At 36.9% G+C, this 18,988-nt stretch overlaps 1 protein-coding gene and 1 pseudogene across 10 annotated transcripts in view; one reads left to right on the top strand and one right to left on the bottom strand.

The window, feature by feature from the left end:
- The window catches only part of BIRC6 (baculoviral IAP repeat containing 6), a 199,338-nt gene that overhangs the window by 51,608 nt on the left and 128,742 nt on the right, over positions 1-18,988 (top strand). For 7 of the 10 annotated variants that reach the window (XR_008426870.2, XM_053924547.1, XM_045189317.3 and 4 more), the window contains exons 10-17: positions 1,888-3,282; positions 7,113-7,262; positions 10,498-10,723; positions 13,296-13,456; positions 14,496-14,627; positions 15,108-15,239; positions 17,669-17,847; positions 18,826-18,959. Coding sequence is in view for 9 of the 10 variants with exons in the window: in XM_053924547.1 (XP_053780522.1) it covers positions 1,888-3,282; positions 7,113-7,262; positions 10,498-10,723; positions 13,296-13,456; positions 14,496-14,627; positions 15,108-15,239; positions 17,669-17,847; positions 18,826-18,959 (2,509 nt within the window). In the remaining variant the exon portion in view is untranslated. The remainder of the gene's footprint in view (positions 1-1,887; positions 3,283-7,112; positions 7,263-10,497; positions 10,724-13,295; positions 13,457-14,495; positions 14,628-15,107; positions 15,240-17,668; positions 17,848-18,825; positions 18,960-18,988) is intronic. The other 3 variants (XM_053924549.1, XM_053924548.2, XM_024552635.4) reach the window with 1 other exon arrangement.
- Positions 10,753-12,086, bottom strand: LOC139440896 (cleavage and polyadenylation specificity factor subunit 5 pseudogene; annotated as a pseudogene).

Raw genomic sequence — 18,988 nt, 5'->3', positions numbered from 1 at the left:
TGTAGGTACATTGTTTAAAACTCTATTTTGTGGTATAGTGGGCTTTATAGATTCTGAGATAAGGCAGCAGGTTTTCCTACTGCAGTGTTTGACAGTTGTCATTGTGCTTTTGGCAGCCTTCTGAAGCAGCAGAGAGGGCCGATGCTGTTTCCCAGGGGTTGGTTAAATAATGAGGCAGAAGCAGGGTAGTAGTGCCTGCCACTTGTTATATTTTTCTGTCTAGGGAACACTCTCATCTCACATTCCATTTACTTTGAATATTATCTTTAATATGTGTTAATACATGTAATTGATGGTTAATGTATTTTGTGTATATGTACACACACATATAAAAATAGCTTTTTCTTGGCAGTTTCCTATCATAACTTAAAAAAGTTAAATAAGGTTCAGTTTACTCTAAAAGTAGTTGAGCATCCTCAAGATTTATATAAATAAAAGTCTCACTGTCTACATTTCATTTCAAGTCTAGATTAGTCACTTAGTAGAGTAAGTATGTGTAAATACTGCATGGCAGCGTGCAGGCTGCGCGTGAAAGTAGCCAACGAACCGTTAAATAAACGCACAGCTTCATTAGGACAATTAAATTGTTGAGTTTATAACCAAACATTTCTTCTACTTAGCTAGAAGTGGTTTTAGTTTTAGATGATCATAATGATATTATGTGAAAAAGATTAATCTCAGAACATGGGAAATTCTAGATAAAGCTGTCTGTGAGCATTTTGAAGATAATGTAAATGAAATAGAAAACGAAAATGGTATAAACAGAACTTTCAGTATATCTTAAATGTTTGGCGGTCCATGAATCTCTCTTGCTGATTCCTTTACTTGGGCAGCTTTCAGTCTTTCATGCAATCATCTTGAGTTACTTATTCTTCTGTATTCTTACCTAAATTGTAAAGCCAATTCTAGTGTGTGTGTGTTTTTGTTTTGGTTTTTTTTGGTTCTTCCACAAGTTACCTAGAATGGTCTTTACATTATTATTGCTGATATTGTTGTTGCCTGAAAGTGAAAATGGTTCATACTATTCAGAAAAAAACAGATTGGTTGAAACTTTCAGTTTGGTGTCGAGATTGTACCTGCTTCAGGGGTTTACTGATACCTATCACAGGGTTTAGTGTAGACAGAGATGGCACGTTTGAGACTGTTTCAAATGACTCTTGTACTATTTGTAAGGGTACAAGGGCTTGAAGAGTACACAATAAACAGAAGGTCATTAAGGTGTAATGTTATGTAGTTGACTTTAAGTGACTAAAAATTAGCATACAATATAGAAGATGAGTTTCATTTTTAAAGTGACACATTTGGGGAAATTTTCTAGTTATTTTTCTTTTTTGTAAGCTTGGGTTAAAATTAAATTTCATGCTCTGATAACACGGTAAGGTAGGCAAGAGGAGATGATGCTAATGACTTTTTCTAAATTGTGAAGGAAAAGGAACTGAGATTACAATAATGTTTCATGGATATTCGAAGTGCTTAAATGATAGATGCATAAATAGTATTCTTTCTGGCTTGGTTTCTATTATTTTGATATTAATGATGTCTTTATTCTTTAACCTTTTTAGTATCCTAATTTTTTAAAAAAGGTTTTGCTAACAAATTGTCAGGTGAATATATTCTGAATTGAAAATTATTTTAAGTGCTCACTTTGGCAGCATATATACTAAAATTGGAATGAAGTGATTTTAAATCTCTTGGATAACTTTATGTTTTCTCTGGGTGGGTTTATCCAGATTGATTAAATTTTCTTTAAAATAAATTCTTCCACTTACGGTATATATTATAATGCATGGACCAGATGAGTCAAAACAAAAATAAATGAAAACATCATACTAGAGATTGTGATTTCATTCAAAGGCCATTGCTAATGAATATTTTTTCTTTTCAAAGGGCATACATCACAGAAGGAAGCCATGGAGATGAGCCTTGATATAACAGCACTCAGCATTCTCCAGCAGCCAGAAAAACTTCAGTGGGAGATTGTTGCAAATGTGCTCGAAGATACTGTAAAGGATCTTGAAGAACTTGGGGCAAATCCTTGCTTAACAAACTCTAAGAGTGAAAAGACAAAGGAAAAGCACCAGGAACAACACAACATTCCCTTTCCATGTTTATTGGCTGGAGGTTTATTAACGTATAAGTCTCCTGCTACCTCACCCATTAGTAGTAATTCTCACAGGTCACTGGATGGTTTAAGCAGAACTCAGGGTGAAAGTATATCAGAACAAGGATCAACTGACAATGAATCCTGCACTAATTCAGAATTAAATTCTCCTCTGGTGAGGAGGACTTTACCCATTTTGCTTCTTTATAGCATCAAGGAATCTGATGAAAAAGCAGGAAAAATCTTTTCACAGATGAACAATATAATGAGTAAAAGTTTGCATGACGATGGTTTTACAGTTCCGCAGATTATTGAAATGGAGCTGGATAGTCAGGAGCAGTTGTTGTTGCAGGATCCTCCTGTGACTTACATTCAGCAGTTTGCGGATGCAGCGGCCAACCTTACCTCTCCAGATTCTGAGAAGTGGAACTCTGTGTTTCCCAAGCCTGGGACTTTGGTTCAGTGCTTGAGGCTGCCAAAGTTTGCAGAGGAGGAGAATCTTTGTATAGACTCAATAACTCCTTGTGCTGATGGAATTCATTTGTTGGTAGGACTGCGGACATGCCCTGTTGAATCCTTGAGTGCAATAAATCAGGTAGAGGCCTTGAATAATTTAAATAAATTAAACTCTGCGCTATGTAATAGACGGAAAGGTGAGCTGGAATCCAATCTTGCTGTAGTGAATGGTGCAAATATTAGTGTAATCCAACACGAATCACCAGCAGATGTACAGACTCCTTTGATAATGCAGCCTGAGCAGAGGAATGTTAGTGGTGGATATTTAATACTTTATAAAATGAATTATGCCACTCGGATAGTGACTCTGGAAGAGGAGCCGATAAAAATCCAACATATCAAAGATCCCCAGGACACAATTACCTCGCTCATTTTGCTTCCACCAGATATACTGGATAATCGAGAGGATGACTGTGAAGAACCTATTGAGGAAATGCAATTAACCTCAAAGAATGGCATCGAGAGAGAAAAGAAGTCTGATATTTCTACTCTTGGACACTTGGTAATAACCACTCAGGGAGGATATGTAAAAATATTAGATCTTTCAAACTTTGAAATATTGGCCAAAGTGGAACCTCCCAAAAAGGAGGGCACTGAGGAACAGGACACATTTGTTTCTGTCATTTACTGCTCTGGCACAGACAGGCTGTGTGCGTGCACCAAAGGTAAGTGGGTGGTTGGTTGGGTTCATCTGCATCCTTATAAAATTGCTGTATATGTCATTCACTGATGTGTATACCTACCATGAATTTTAGGTCCATATAGATGAGAAATTTATTCTCTTACAATGAAGTGATAAACCTTTCTACTGTTGCAACTGTTTTTAAAACTTTTTTCTATTGCCCTAGTAAGGATTCTATTGTAAATAAACTAATAAGTTTCTTAGAAAGTATCTTTTCTGCTTTAACCTCAAGAAAATAACCTGCTGTTGTTTCTGTGAACCCTGACTCTGCATCTGCTCAAATTTGTGGCGTTGAGCAAGTTACTTTAAACTCAGTAAGCCTTTGTTTCTTTATTTATAAACTAGAACGAGAAGGCCTATTTGCAGCCTTGTTAGAATTAAATGAAATAATGTATGTAAAGTTTCTGGTGGCATAGATACTGGTCCTTATTTCTTTATAAAATAAAAATATTTAGCAAGTGATTATTACTGTTGCTAATTTTTTTGGTCTGATTTACTCCTGACCTCTGAGTGACAGTGAATAGTTTTGCAACATCTGAGGGCCAATATGGATTAACATGTAGTGTGGAATTTTTCCCCTACTTTTCTCAATATGTATTTTAAATTGGAGAGAAAAAGCAATTTTTGGAAAGGATTACTGACAGTATCAGGCAACACGAATAGTCCTGATGATATTTTAGTAGGAATTTAGGGCCAGTAGATGTTCGAAACCTAGGTAACTGTAGCCAATACTTGGCAGGGGAATAGGGTTTAAGAAGAGTTACATATCTCCGGTGGTTTTGGTAGGAATCAACCTGTTTTTCCTCTCTTTAAAAAGATTTCAAGACTTCAGCTACGAAGGATAATGGTGAGTGTAGTGGTTCAGTTTGCCTTCTTTGAAATACATCATGTGAAACAGCAAGAGTAAATATCTTCAAATAACATAAAAACCCAACAGAGGATCAATATGAAAAATGAGCAATGCAGAATAACTTTGGGCTAGTAAAACTTTGAGTTAATTAGAGTTGATAAAGTTCAGAAAAACCATTAAAATACTATGTTGTATGAAGGGTAATATCAATTTATTGATCATGTGTGGCAAGTTCATTGTTGTGAGAGCTTTACCTCTGTTAATTCATTCAGTCATCACACCAGTGTATGAGGTATGTACTACAGTTGTGTCCATTTTACAGGAGCGGGAACTGAGGGGGAGAGAGGTTAAGTAACGTGCCTAAGTCACAGAGCGAGGGGCACACAGTGAGCATTCAGACTTGGCTTTCTGTCATCAGAGTGATTAGATGCTGCCAGAGTAAAACAAAATTAGAAGACTCTTAAAGGCATTTTTTTGAATCTTAATCTGAAAAGATTTAAAAAAATGAAAACAATTTAACTTGCTATTGGCCTTCCGAAGTAAAGCTGGGGTTGGAAACTGAGGGCCCTGGCCTCAGAGCACATCTTTGTAAGATTCTAGTATTTTCCACAAATGCAATAGGGTTTAGTGATTGAAATTACTATTTGATCAAATATACTGTTGGCAACTTAGAGGAGAAATAATATTTAAGCCACAAAATAGATGAACGTATTCTTGGAGTTTGGACAGTGAAAAAGTTCTAGGAAGTGATCTCACATGAATGAAGGACAAGAAAAAGCCTTAGAAATTAACCACTTTGAAAATTATCCCCTGGTTCTTTAAGGATTGACTCATCAAGACGCATTTGAAAAGATTAGGTTAATAACAATAAAGAGGAAAGAAAAGTTGATGTTTTAAAATGCATATATGCCAGTTCATAAAGCAGATAAAAGATTTTTAAAAAGCATTGCAGACTGTGAATTAAATGGACGTGACACTGTCTTATATGAGTATATCAAAATAACATAAAACTCTCATGGGGGATCATTGAGTCTTGATAAAACTCTTGGAATTAATAAAGGCTGTAAGTTAATTTTATTAGTACTACTACTAATAATATACGAAAAAGTAGATTTGATGCAGCTGTCCTTGATGAATATTTGGAAATAGAGTACGCGGGTGCACAGATACGTGAAACAAGCTCCCTCACACCCACCTGCATGACAGCCAGCCAGTCCAGAAATGTGGGCCACTTTCCCTGCAGCTGGGACAGGGCTGAGGAATGGGGGATGGCAGCTGGTTCCTGCAGCTTGCTCTTACGGAAGACCAGCAGCCTCTTCTTTCATCAAGCGCTCCTTTGGATGTTGTGCCTTGTTAGGTTCCAGAGTTCCTACGTAGTTGATTCCAGTTGCTCTTTCTAGTTCAGTTGTTGCTGTGATGGAAGTACTACTAACCTTTGGAGATCCGTCCTAGAACCTCCTACTGTGTCATTTGGCATGGCATCACTAGTGCATGTGTTGATATTTTTTAAAAAGTGTAAGATGATTCCCAACTGAAGATGGTTTGACTTAGGATTTTTTTACTTTAAAATGGTGCCAAGGTGGTAAGCGTTCAGTAGAATCTAGCTAGGCTTAAAGCTATGATGTTTAGTAAGTTAGGTATATTAAATGAATTTTCAATTTATCAATATTTTCAATTTAGGATGGGATTACTGGGAAGTAACCCCCATCATAAGTTGAGGAGCATCATTCTTATTTTGGGAGTTATATTCTTAGTGGTTTAACTTAAAACAGTCTACTTCAGAATAATACTAACTTAATGCTAGTAAAAGATAGAAACTTTAATCTTTTTTCTCCCCTACCTTTGTGCTACTGTTGTCTTATGTATAGCATTTAGGTAAGTTATAAACACAACCAAAAAGTATTTGTTTTTTTTAATTCTCACCCAAGGACATTTTTTCATAGCTTTTTAGAGGTAGAGGAAGGGAGAGAAAGAAACTTTGATGTGAGAGAGAAGCATCCATTGGTTGCCACCTGCCCCGCCCCACGTGCCCAGGACTTGCAACCTAGACACGTGTGCTGACCAGGAATCGGACCGGCAACTCCTTGGTTACGGAATAATGCTCCAACCAACTGAGCCACACCGGCCAGGGCAACGTGTTAGTTATTTTATAAAATCTTTATCTTTTATGAAAGTTAACAAATGAGAAAAAAACATTTTGTTTACCTAGTTACTATTTCTATGTTTTCTTGTGATTTGGCATTGCTTTCTTTTATGTTGAAGGTCTTTCTTTGGTACTCACTGTAAGGCAGGTCTGCTAGCAAAAAATTCTCTGCCTTTGCTTATGTGTAAAGGTCTCTTTCACCTTCATTTTTGAACAATAGTGCTATATGTAGAATTATTGGTTGACTGTTTCTGTACATGGCATTCTATTGCCTTTGGCCTCCATTGTTTCTGATAAGTGAGTTGTTAATTTCCATTGTAGTTTTCGTGTCTGTGATGAGTTATTTTTAATTTGCTGCTTTGAAGATTTTCTCATGGACTTGGACTTTGAGCAGCTTGACTGTAGTGTATGTGTATCTGTGGATTTCCTTGTGTTTATACCACTTGAGGTTCATTGAATTGATTGGATTTGTAGTATAACGTTTTCCATAAAATCTCATGTTTTTGCCCATTATTTCATAAACATTTTTTTCTATGCCTTTCTTATCTTTTTTTTTTGAATTCCAATTACATATACGTTCATATACTTGATCTGTCCAATAGGTCAATGAGATGCTTTTGATTTTTAAAAATCTCTTCTTTGTTTTACTTAGATTGGTTAATTTCTGCTGGTCTATTTTTATTTCACTGATTCCTCTTGACTGCCTTTTCTATCCAACTGTCAAGTGATATTAAAATAAAAATTTTTAACTAGTAAAGTACACTTGTACATTTACCCATTTTCCATGTGTCTGTGTTGATGGAATTTTACTACACTGTAGGTGGTGAGCTTCATTTTCTCCAAATTGGAGGGACCTGTGATGATATTGATGAAGCTGATATACTGGTGGATGGATCTCTTTGTAAAGGAATGGAACCATCTTCAGAAGGTTCCAAGCCTTTATCAAATCCTTCAAGTCCTGGCATTTCAGGTATGGTATTAAGTTTCTAAAAGATTTTTTAAAAATGCAAATTCTTCAGATGTTGTAAGTCTTCTGAGTCTTTTTTATTTATATTCTTAAATTATTTCAGTTTTTGTAGTCAAATCTTGGTTACTTTGTTGAGGGAATTCATTTCCTTATTGGCATTCTTTTACTCGGCTTGTTTTTGTATATTAATTATCATTTTTCCGGTAGTTGGGAAATGTAAACATAAAATAAGAAGTGGTTCTCAACCTGTGGTAGGTTGACCAATACTGGTTCAGTTACCTAAGGTGAAAACATGCTATTGGTTATTAAAGAGTTTTTAGTCTAGCTAGAGAGGAGAGAAAAACAGAAGAGTTCATTACGTAAGTGTCAAGTCAACAGAATGGCCCACATTACTAATACTACTACTGGAATCGAAAAGCTGAAAGCATACTTTCGCCCTGGATTAGTATAGGCAGGCCCTCATTGCCCCATTGTGAAACTTTAGATAGAGTGTACAATTCAGTTTTATGCTCTTCGTGTGTTACACTGGGCTCTCTTTCCCAGCCTCTTTGCCTACTGTTAGTCCTTTTGTACTTCCATAGATAGCCCTGTTATGTTTTACTCTTAGTATTTCCACATTTTATTCCCTAGATAGAGCATTTAAAAGAAGTTTGTAAATCTGTAATGAAAAGCGTGTTTAAACTCAAATGTAGTCTAAATGGAAATAATACATAAAGTTGGTATTTGGGCATTTTTGATCATTCTGCTTTGAACCAAAGGCAAACTTTTAGCAATTACTGGTATAGTAACTTTAGTGATTATTAGCAGAATCTTCACTACTTTATATGCTAGGGGTTTTCAGCCTCCTCAGCACTGTTGACATTTTGGACTAGATAACTCTTTGTTTTGGGAGGACTGTCCTGAGCGATCTTAGCAGTATCTCTGGCTTCTGCCCGCTAGATTCCAGTAGCATGCACAGTTGCCCCCATCCAAACGGCCCTTGGGAGGGTTGTCTCCTGGTTGAGATACACTGCCTCAATCTCCTGCTGTAATTAGTCAACACTTGATTGTCCTGATTAACTCTACAACTTGGTTTAAAAAACTAACATACTGAGTATTTTCATATTATATAATTCATTGCTATAACGAAGTATTTTCATGAAGTGCATAAACATAATATTTAGTAGAAATGCTGTGGGTTAGATTATAAAGAGGTAAATACAGTGGTGCACCACATAACGATGTTTGGCCAACCATGGACCACATATACGATGGTGGTCCCATGTGGTTATAATGGAGCTGAAAAATTCCTCCTGCCCAGTGACGTTTTAGCCACTGTAACATTATGTTATGACACTTTGCTTGGGTGTTCGTGATGATGCTGGTATAAGCAAACCAACTGTCTTGCCAGTCATGTACAAGGGGGAGCCCCCCAAACAATTTATTTATAAAAAATTATGTACTTATTCTTACATGTTTAAACTTTGCTCACCTTCCAAGTACTCTCCATATGATGCAATACACCTATTGAGATGTTTTTTCCACTGCTCAAAACCATTTTTGAACTTGTTGATTTTTGTGCCTTTTTGTGCTTAGGCCTTTTTTCCGCCTCTTCCACATCGCAAAATGTTTCCCTTTGAGGAGGGCTTTTTTCATTCTGGGAAGCAAAAAGTGTCACGTGGGGTGAGATCAGGTGAATAGGTTGGGAGGGACACGGGGGTCATGCTGTTTTTGGTCTAAAACTGCTGAACATTCAGTGCAGTGTGGGCAGGTGCACTTGTAAATCACCCATCGTGAAATGGGCAAATGTGTTGAACGAGTCTTCAAAATAAATTCACTGAAGCCAAATGCAGCCTCTCACAACAGCGCCAGCTGGTACACTGACACAGATGGGTTCCTGGAACACTCACATAGCAGGGTAATTAAGCCTGTACTACAAGGGGCCTGCCTTCCAGAAGATAATTCCGGTTTTTGGAGGGATCACTCCTTGTATAGTGTAGCACATAAAATTATGTACACTGCGTAATACTTGATAAAAATAGTAAATGACTATGATACAGGTTTGTGCATTTAGTATACTATACTTTTAATTATTATTTTAGAGTGTACATTTTTCTCACTTACAAAAAAAGTTTGCCAGATTAATAGTATGCTGTATGACACTGGCAGTAACCTTATACATGCTATTTGCTGTTTCCTGATTCCTTTATTTTCTCTTATGCTCGATTTAATCTTGTTTTATACAGTAACATACTACACATACAGTCTTGCACCCAGGAGCAGATGGATAGCCTAGGTGTGTAGTAGGCTATACCATGTAGGTTTGTGTGAGTGCACTCTGTGATGATAACATCACCCAAAGATGCATTTCTCAGAATGCATCCCACCATTGAGTGGTGCACGACTGTAATGTGAAGGGACACTGATGTACTGATAATACGAGGGGGCACTCAAGAAAACCCCTGCATTTATTTATGAAAAATTGTGTATTTATTCTTATATGTTTAAACAATTTAATACACTTTCAGTCAGATTTATTAAACTCTAAGCTTTGAGAAAAAAATGTGGTTTGAGGTACACTTTGTAATAATTTTCTGGAACTTGGTGTAAATTTTCTTTGTGAAAATATTCCAAACCTATCAAATTTTGTATTTCAGTCTTCTTTTTAACCTTTTGTTAATTGAAACAAGAATAACAACCATTCAGCTTTGTCCGATGTTAGACATTTCACAAATGTGAATGCATATGTTTGTTTAAAACAACAATTTCTCTGAAGCTGGTTATTACTCTTATAATGGTGGTATGTATATATGATATTCTTAACTACCACAACAAAGTAGAAAAAAGTAGTATTTAAAAGGACAGGTGTTATGTGCTTGCTGATGTTTTGCATTTTGTTTTGTAAATAAGAAAATCTAAAAAGTTAATATTGATCTGATGGAAGTTGGGCTTGCATTTAGCACCATTACTTCTGTTGCGCTTACTAATTTAGGGCTGAAGTTCAGTCAGGACTCCTCTAACAGGTGGAGTTCGCGGATCTCCAGTAGCGAGTAGCCTTCCCGTGATTTCAAATATTCAAGATGGAGTTTTCTTATGCCTGTTGTGTAGTCACTGCTAGTTACTTTAGTTGCATGCATCTGAGTCCACATTATTAACTTTCAGGATGTTTGGTAAGTGTTGCAATTGAACAGAAAGAAACATGAATTAATACTACTTTAAAAAAAAACTTACTTCAAATTCTACATTCACTATTATTAAGGAGTTGATTTATTGGTGGACCAGCCTTTCACCCTTGACATCTTGACATCTTTAGTGGAGCTAACCCGCTTTGAGACTTTGACTCCACGGTTTTCAGCTACTGTTCCTCCATGCTGGGTAGAAGTTCAACAAGAACAGCAGCAAAGGAGGCATCCTCAGCACTTGCATCAACAACACCACGGAGATGCTGCTCAGCATACTAGAACTTGGAAACTACAGACTGACAGGTAAGACATTTTCCCAGGTTATGTAAGTCCATATTGTATGATTTGTTAGAGGGAACTTAGATACATTACTGTTTTTCTTCACTTTTTTATATTAATAGCTTTTGTTTTGTGTGTCACCTTAATTTTGGAAATTGTTATGTTCTTATTTGTAGGATAAAATAGTGAGATGCAATCCACAGATTCATTTAACAGATATGTTAGAATTTTATACGTTTAATGTGAAATTTAAAAATACACAAATAGAAGTCCACTTCATGTTGTACAAAAATGCACGAGTAGAAACAAAAACAAATTAAACATCACATTCATACACCACTCTCTAGTTCTTCATATTAACTTTATTCAGACAGTAGAAAGCAGGTGCCATTTTAGGGTTGAGAAAGAAAACCAAAAAGCCTTTTCCTACCACGTGGCCTCTCGCTGTGTCCAGCTGTGCGCACAGAGGTGCTTTGCTTCTCCACTGTGCAGGGCTGCGGTTCCCTGTGAGACAGCCTGCTCGAAGGCCCAGGGAGACTAAAACTGGTGGGTCTGCATCCTGGTGCATTGTCAGCCAACTCAAACAGTGGTTTGGCCACCAGCTTGTCATTTTTAGGGAAAACCAGATTTTCTCTTGAATTTGAAACAAAAACAACTTCTGTTCCTTTGGTTTTGTAATATGTGCAGGAATATATGAATACTGAGGAGGTTCAAAATTGGTCTGCACCAGTTACCAATGCAGACATCAATGACCCAGTCTTGAGAACTCTATCTTGATGACCTAGTATCTCTGTCATTAAGCGTTTTAGTCCTTCAACTTTATCTTCTCTTGGGTTAAGCTCACCACCAGGTAGTTTGAAGAAAGTTGTTCCCAGCCTTAACAGTGACACATGGTACTCATGTACAATCAGAACCCCTTCTACAGTTCTCCTCATTCCAGTTTTACCAAATTTCTCCCTCCTGTGTGGAAATCTGGCTACAGCAGAGCTGTCCTTTTCATAGAGGGGCTCTTTGTACCAAAAGTTGGATTGGTAATAGGATACAGGTTGATGATGTGCTCCAAGGTGAGGGCTTGGTCTGCTGGATGTACTTGTTGCCAGAAAGGTTGGTTCCCCTCCCCCTCCTCCCCTCCCCCAGGGCCAGCTGGCCTGGGAGCTGATGGGTGGTGCTAAGGACATGCTGGTGAGCAGTAGTGGTGAGTGGGAAGGTGGAGGTACTGAGACTTTCCTGGTGTGGGCAGCGATTATCTGCATCTCACATGAGAGCTGAGAGCGCAAGAGAATTTAACAGATATGTAAATACTTGTTTTGTGCAGGCATACTTGTAGGCACTGGTAATATAACTGATGGAATTTACATTGTAGTGGGGATAGACAGACAGTGAGCATCTAGCTACTGTGTCATATAATCATAGAAGCTGTTGACATGTATTAAAACAGTATGGTTAAAGAGTTGTTGGGTGTATACACGTGTGAGAATGAGGGAGAAAATGTATATAATATTTTTAATATAAGGGGCCTAAGAAGGGCCTCCATGAAGACATTAATGTGGAGGCAACAGCAACTACAAAGATTTGGAAGAGTGTATTTTGTGGATTCCAGGAAGAGCAAGAAGACCATTTTGTTGGAATGCAGTGAACGTAGGGAGGAGTGGTAGGAGGTGAGGTCTAACCAGGTAGCTAGTGAACAGCTCATGAGTGCCTTTTTAGGCCACAGTGAGACTTTTATGCTGAGTGAGATGGGACGGTGTTAGAGGGCTTTGAGTACCCTCTAATGTGATGTGATAAAATTCATATATTAGAAGGGTGTGGTAAGACTGCTTTGTTGACAGTACAGTATGAGTGGTTGTATGTGAGTCAGGGGCAGTGATGAAGCAAGGATTCTGGTTCGGATGCTGTGGTGGTAATCCATGCGAAATGGTGGTGGAAGCCAGGGTGGTGGCGACAGTTGATGGTGGGTATAATTTGGGCGTGGAAGGAGCAGTAAGAAGGAACAGTCAGTACTGGCGTACTGAACGTCTGGTGTGAGAGAAGAGTCAGGGGTGACTTTAAGGTTTCGGATTGAGCTAATTGCAAAGTGGAATTTCTGTTAGCTGAGATTAGAATGGGTAATCATTAAGTTTGGATTTATGATGAATTTGTGTTGTCTGGTAGAGATTTGATATGAGTTTGGAATTTAGTGGACGAGTGTGGTTTGGAGATTTTTTGTTTGTTTGTTTTTCAGCATATGTATATAGAATTTAAATTAGAATGGACATGTGTAAGAAATACAAGAAGTTCTTATTTTAACATGCAGATTCCCGGGACCCTACTCACAGGTTTAGGGTTGGGCCCAGGAATCTACAGATAATTCCCATGCATCATAGCCCACACTGTAGGCAACTAGGGTTTAGTGTAATGTGTAGTTCCCAAGGCAGGTATGAGTTCCTAAGGTAAGATCATTTATTACCCTAAGTTCAACCTCTCTGCTCTCATTTGAGAAGCATTAACTTCTTGTTGAAGGCTAAAACTCAGAGTGTGAAAAGTGGTATTAATGCTGATGTGGTTATGGCTAAAGACAGCTTTTGCTTTATTTAGCATTTTTTTCCTTGTTTGACAGCAACAGCTGGGATGAGCATGTATTTGAATTGGTGCTACCTAAAGCTTGTATGGTTGGACATGTGGACTTCAAATTTGTTTTGAACTCAAATATCACCAACATTCCTCAGATACAAGTGACACTGCTGAAAAACAAAGCTCCAGGCTTAGGGAAAGTTAATGGTAAGAATGAATCAAATTTATATTTGAAGAATCTTGTACTTGGTTTCTTTAAAAAAACATTTCAAATTGGCTGTTCAGGTTTGCCTGCATGCCCCGCCCTGCCCCGTGCTATCCTTCCCCTCCACAATATTTTCCCACTCTACTTTTGGTGTTTTTATGTGCATAAGTTAATCCCGGAACATTTTAGTGCTTTTCAGTAACTCAGTATTTTTCAGAGTTGCGTAAACTTAAATAATTTAATTATGCTTTTTTGGGAAATGCAGTTAGTTCCATTGTGAATTGGCTTCACTCTTGGCTTTACTAGACTTCATGCATTACTCTCCCCAAGAGGAGACATGACTGGGACAAGAACTTTGTTATGAAGGCCACAAACTCTTTTAAGGTTATTAGTGAAATCCAGCCTTTCGTGTAATGCCAGAAATATCCCCATCTTTATTTATCTTTCTTGCAAGTTCAGAATTTGATATATTGAATTATTAAAATAGACTGTACACATTTAGCAATCTATATTGGGAACTAGCTGTTACTTCTAAGTGTTTTCTCTTTCATAGGATAATTGAAAAGGCAGAGAATAATTTCAGAGTAAAATGGCTACTTTACCCAGAGAGTTAAAAACATTGAAACTTGAAAAATTTCTTATTTCAAAAGTACGTGTGTGTGTGTGTGTGTGTGTGTGAGAATTTTTATTTCTGTGTGTCCTTATGAAATATGACAGGTTCTGGTTTAATTGGATTTAGGGCTTACACATTGGTATTTTAAAAACTCCGCAGGTGCTTGTACTCTGCAGCCTAGGGTTAAGAACTTTTAGTTCAGTTGCCAGCAAATTATTTCTTCAGGTGAATATTTTACTAACATTTAAAAGAGAGATGAGTGTATGAAACAATCGGTTGAATCTAATTTTTTCCCTCCTGACAACCATTTTGTAGCATCTGTGATGAAAATATAGCAGTTTCCAGTTTAACAGAAAATTTTAGAATTTTAGGCACATAAATCCTTGATATTAAGTAAAATTAAGTCTACTGATATTTTTATCCTCTAGAAACAGCAGTAGATAGGCAGATCACCTTTCCTTTGTCTCCAGCTCTTAACATTGACGTGGAACAGAACGGGAAACCATCCCTGGTTGATTTGAATGAAGAAATGCAGCACATGGATGTAGAGGAACCACAGTGTGAGTTACATTGCAGAGTGTTGTCCATGGCAGTAAACGGAGCAGGGACCAGTGCATCATGTTGGGCAAAGGTTTCCTCGTAGCTTGCAAAAACTTGATTTTTAAGAGCACAACTAAAAAATAACCTGTAATTCTGCTTTGGCAATATGCTTTAACTTTCAGCTCATCTTTGTGAACACAGCTGCACTAATACTTGCATTCTTGCTTTTCAATATCTTGGGATTTGAAATTGTATTATGGTTTTATTATTTTTTTAAATAAACGTGAATATAAATAAAACGGGAATAGAAAACACCATCAAATGTCAGATAATTGATTATAGTTCTTTAGCATGATAGTGAATTTTTACCTGAACACTTTCAAAGTATGGTATTTCGTGTGGTGGTGGTATATGTAAATGGGATGGGTGTTTTTGCTTATTAGATACTACATTTTAAATTATCAACTGATTTAAACAAAAATATGTATTTTCCCTTTTAGGTATTAGATTGTGTCCATTTTTAGAAGATCATAAGGAAGACATTTTGTGTGGGCCGGTGTGGCTTGCTAGTGGCCTTGATCTATCAGGGCATGCTGGGATGCTGACATTGACAAGTCCCAAACTTGTTAAAGGTAAAGTCACATCTTCTACCAAAGCAGAATAAATAATGCTATAATTGTAAAAGTAGATGAAAAGAAACTGATCTCAAAAAAGTAAGGTATTGTTTGGGATTTTCATTAGTAATTCCATCAGTTTCCTGGTAGCTAAGGTCATTTCTTCTCTTAAATGATTGTACTTTTATGTGAACTTTCTGATCCTACTTTCTTTGTCATGGAGGTTTTAGTGCTTTTTGAAAACGTGTAAAGTAAACACTGGGTGACCGAGTGTGACATGGCAAAGTTCTTCCGATTAACCAGATACCATGTTCTGTTCTGGCATGTTTGCCTTCCCCATCAATTTAGAATTCTGTGTCTTTGGCGTGTTTATTGTATATTGTTATTATATCTTCTCTTAAGAGGGTTTTTATATAAGAGGTTTGATACATAAATTACAGTATATTTTAAAATCATTGGAGGTTATATGGATAATAGATATTGCAGTAGCGGGTCTCTTATTTCCCCTTTTGTGTCCCTGCAGTGAAAAAAGAATACTACAAACAAAATACCTCCCTGTATTATTAAATTTGGAGGTGGGGTGGGGTGTGGAGATCCATCCCCAAACCAGGAAAATACCTGACTACCTAAATAACAACTATTTTAATTTGTGTCCACATTCACACATACATCATTAGTTGCAGATATTATACACACACACACATTTTAATATGTTCTCTTGACTACATCTGATTCATTTATTAAATTTACGAGAGCCTAAATTGTGTTAGGCCACATACAGGGATCTAGTAATGAGCAAAACTTATAAAAATCTCATATTGCTGAGAATATTTTAGTTTTATTGAATGAGAGTATAAAACCTAAATTTGATTTTAAAGATTTTAGTTATTTTTAGAGGGGAAGCGAGAAAGAGACAAACATCAATGTGTGGTTTTTCTCTTGAGTGCCCCCTACTGGGGACCTGGCCCACAACCCAGGCATGTGCTCCGAATGGGAATCAAACCGGTGACCCTTTGGTTCGCAGTCTGGTGTTCAATCAACTGAACCACACCAGCCATAGCTAACCTAAATTTTTTTAAGTAATAACTATAATTTTTAAATTTTTTAAAAAAATTCATTAATTTTTAGAGAAACATTGATTGTTGTTCCACCTATCCATGCATTCATTAGTTGCTTCTTGTATGCGCCCTAACCAGGGATTGAACTGGCAACCTTGGTGTATTGGGATGATGCTCCAACCAACTAGCTACCCGGCCAGGGCTAAAACCTAAATTTTTATATGAAAATTAAAATGTTGACTTTGGCAAAATTGAGGAGTTGGCAATTACATGACACATATTTGAAGAGACTGTGATTTTTAAAGTGTTAATTTTCCTGGAATGTACTGACAGTGATTATTTTTCTCATCACATTCCTCCCTACCCCCCAAATGTTTGGAGAAAATGAGTACTAAATTTTTATGGGACAATAAAAGGATGAAATGAGTCAAAAAAATCTGGATAAAGAAGATTGAAAGGGTGAATCTTGTCAGAATAACATAGTAATAAGAAGAGGGTAATAGTGCAGTGCTTGCACAATAGGCATGCAGATCAGTGAAAACAACAAAGGTAGCTTTAATCATAGGAAAATTTTTAAAAAAATTTTTATTTACCTTTAGAGGGACGGGAAGAGGGGGGGAAAGAAAGGGAAACATCGATTTGCCTCCCGTATGTGTCCCAACTGGTGACCAAACTGCAATCCAGGCATGTGCCCTGACCAGGATTCAAACCGACGACATTTTGCTTTGTGGGACAATGCCCAACCAACTAATCACGGGAAGATTTAATACCTGTTGATGCAGTGCTAGGCTAGTGCTTTCCTGGTGTGTTAATTTGATCCATGCACAGTTATAAGTGTTTAAGTTACCTTTGAGTTAGGTGCTGTTCTTCTCATTTTCCATTTGAAGGAACTGAACCACAGAGAGGTTAATTTGTTACATGCCTTATAAATGGTAGAGTCAGTATTCAAACCCAGGTAGTGACTCCAAAGCCTTTGCTTTTTCAACTGTTAATACTATAGTGATTCTTTATATGTATACATGGATACAGAAAAAGACTGGGTGGATACACGTATAGTGGTACCTTAAATGGAAGTTTTTTCTTTGTGTTTTTCTGTAGTTCACAAAGATATAAATTACTAAGATGAATACCTTTGTTGGGGGAAACTTGCTAAATGTTTCTGACGGTCAAAATGTTCTCTTATGGTATTCATGTAACTCCTGTGCTTTTTGTTTTTTTGCTACCAACATAAGAAGGTATTCAACTATATTATACTCAAAAAGTATAATTTGAAAAAATTCTAAACAGGTGTGTTTTTCTTTTTGTGGAGTTCTTTAACTTGCTCTGTATAACTGAAAAAACAGTTTGCTCTTTGGGTGATTCACTTACTTATCTATGCTGCTCCCCTAGGTATGGCAGGAGGAAAATATCGTTCGTTTCTGATCCATGTCAAGGCCGTGAATGAACGGGGAACAGATGAGATCTGTAATGGCGGTATGCGTCCTGTAGTAAGACTTCCATCCCTGAAACACCAGAGCAACAAGGGTTATTCACTTGCTTCACTCCTGGCAAAAGTTGCAGCAGGCAAGGTGTGAAACAATGTTATTTTGAAGTGTAACAATTCTGTTTTAAACATTGTGGATGAGCTTTGACACACTGTTGAATGAAGTATGACCCTTGGTTTTTTTCAGTAGACAGTTGGTTTCTTTGTATTTTTTTCTTTATAGTGACTTAAAAAAAACTAAAAAGAAAATATTTTGAATTAACTTCAAACAAACTATGTAACATAAGGTAAATTCATTAAGGAGTAATGGTTAGCAGGTATTTTCCTTTACAATTATTTTAGGTCATAATACTTTTTTCTTAGGTGTGAGAGTTTGTTTTTGTGTCCTTTACTGGCAACTCACCACTTTTTGGGGGGTAAACATTTGGGAGTATGCAGGAAGAGAAGATGGGAAGTGATTTTAGGGATAAATCATAATTTTCACAGTTGATTTTCGGCAGCTAGCCGTTTACCACGCAGTCTCTTCACAGTTGTCTGATGTTGAATTGTCCTGAGGGCTGGAGGTTTTGTTTCTCTGTCATCATCATTCATAAGCAACAGGAGCAATACCAGTAATATCAGGCATATTATATTAATGTAGGTCTTCTCATTTTTCAAGGACTTCTGTGTGCTTTATCTGATTTAATCCTCAAAATAACTGAGAGAGGCAGAGCAGGTGCTGCTGTTTTTTCCATTTTTCATAGAGAAAGTGAGTGAACATTAGAGATTGGGGAGCTGGCATATCTCATCGCTCCTAAGTGTTGTAGCTGGGACTTGGATTCAGGACATTGGATTTGTAGTCTTTAATCATGGAGTTACTAACTTTAATAATTGTGTTTTTTTCCTTGTATTATAATTCTGGGGGAAATTTACTGAGTCATTTAGTGAGTGTAAGGCAACAGCTATCACTTAATTTGAGATGTATGTCTTAAGATTCATAATTTAATTATCCTTCATTTGAAAATTTTAATAGTAAACACTTTTCAGTATCATTTATTCAGTTATCTATTTTTGTGTATTTAAGGAAAAATCATCTAATGTTAAGAATGAAAATGCAAGTGGCGCCCGTAAATCTGAAAACCTCCGGGGCTGTGACTTACTTCAAGAGGTCTCAGTCACAATTCGAAGATTTAAGAAAACTTCAATTTCTAAGGAAAGGTAACCTCATTTCCTTTTCCTATTATTCT

Source organism: Desmodus rotundus, chromosome 5 (assembly GCF_022682495.2).
Source record: "Desmodus rotundus isolate HL8 chromosome 5, HLdesRot8A.1, whole genome shotgun sequence".
NCBI classification, from domain to species: domain Eukaryota; kingdom Metazoa; phylum Chordata; class Mammalia; order Chiroptera; family Phyllostomidae; genus Desmodus; species Desmodus rotundus.
The sequence above is the reverse complement of the archived record's forward strand: the minus strand, read 5'-3'. Positions and strand labels throughout refer to the sequence as shown.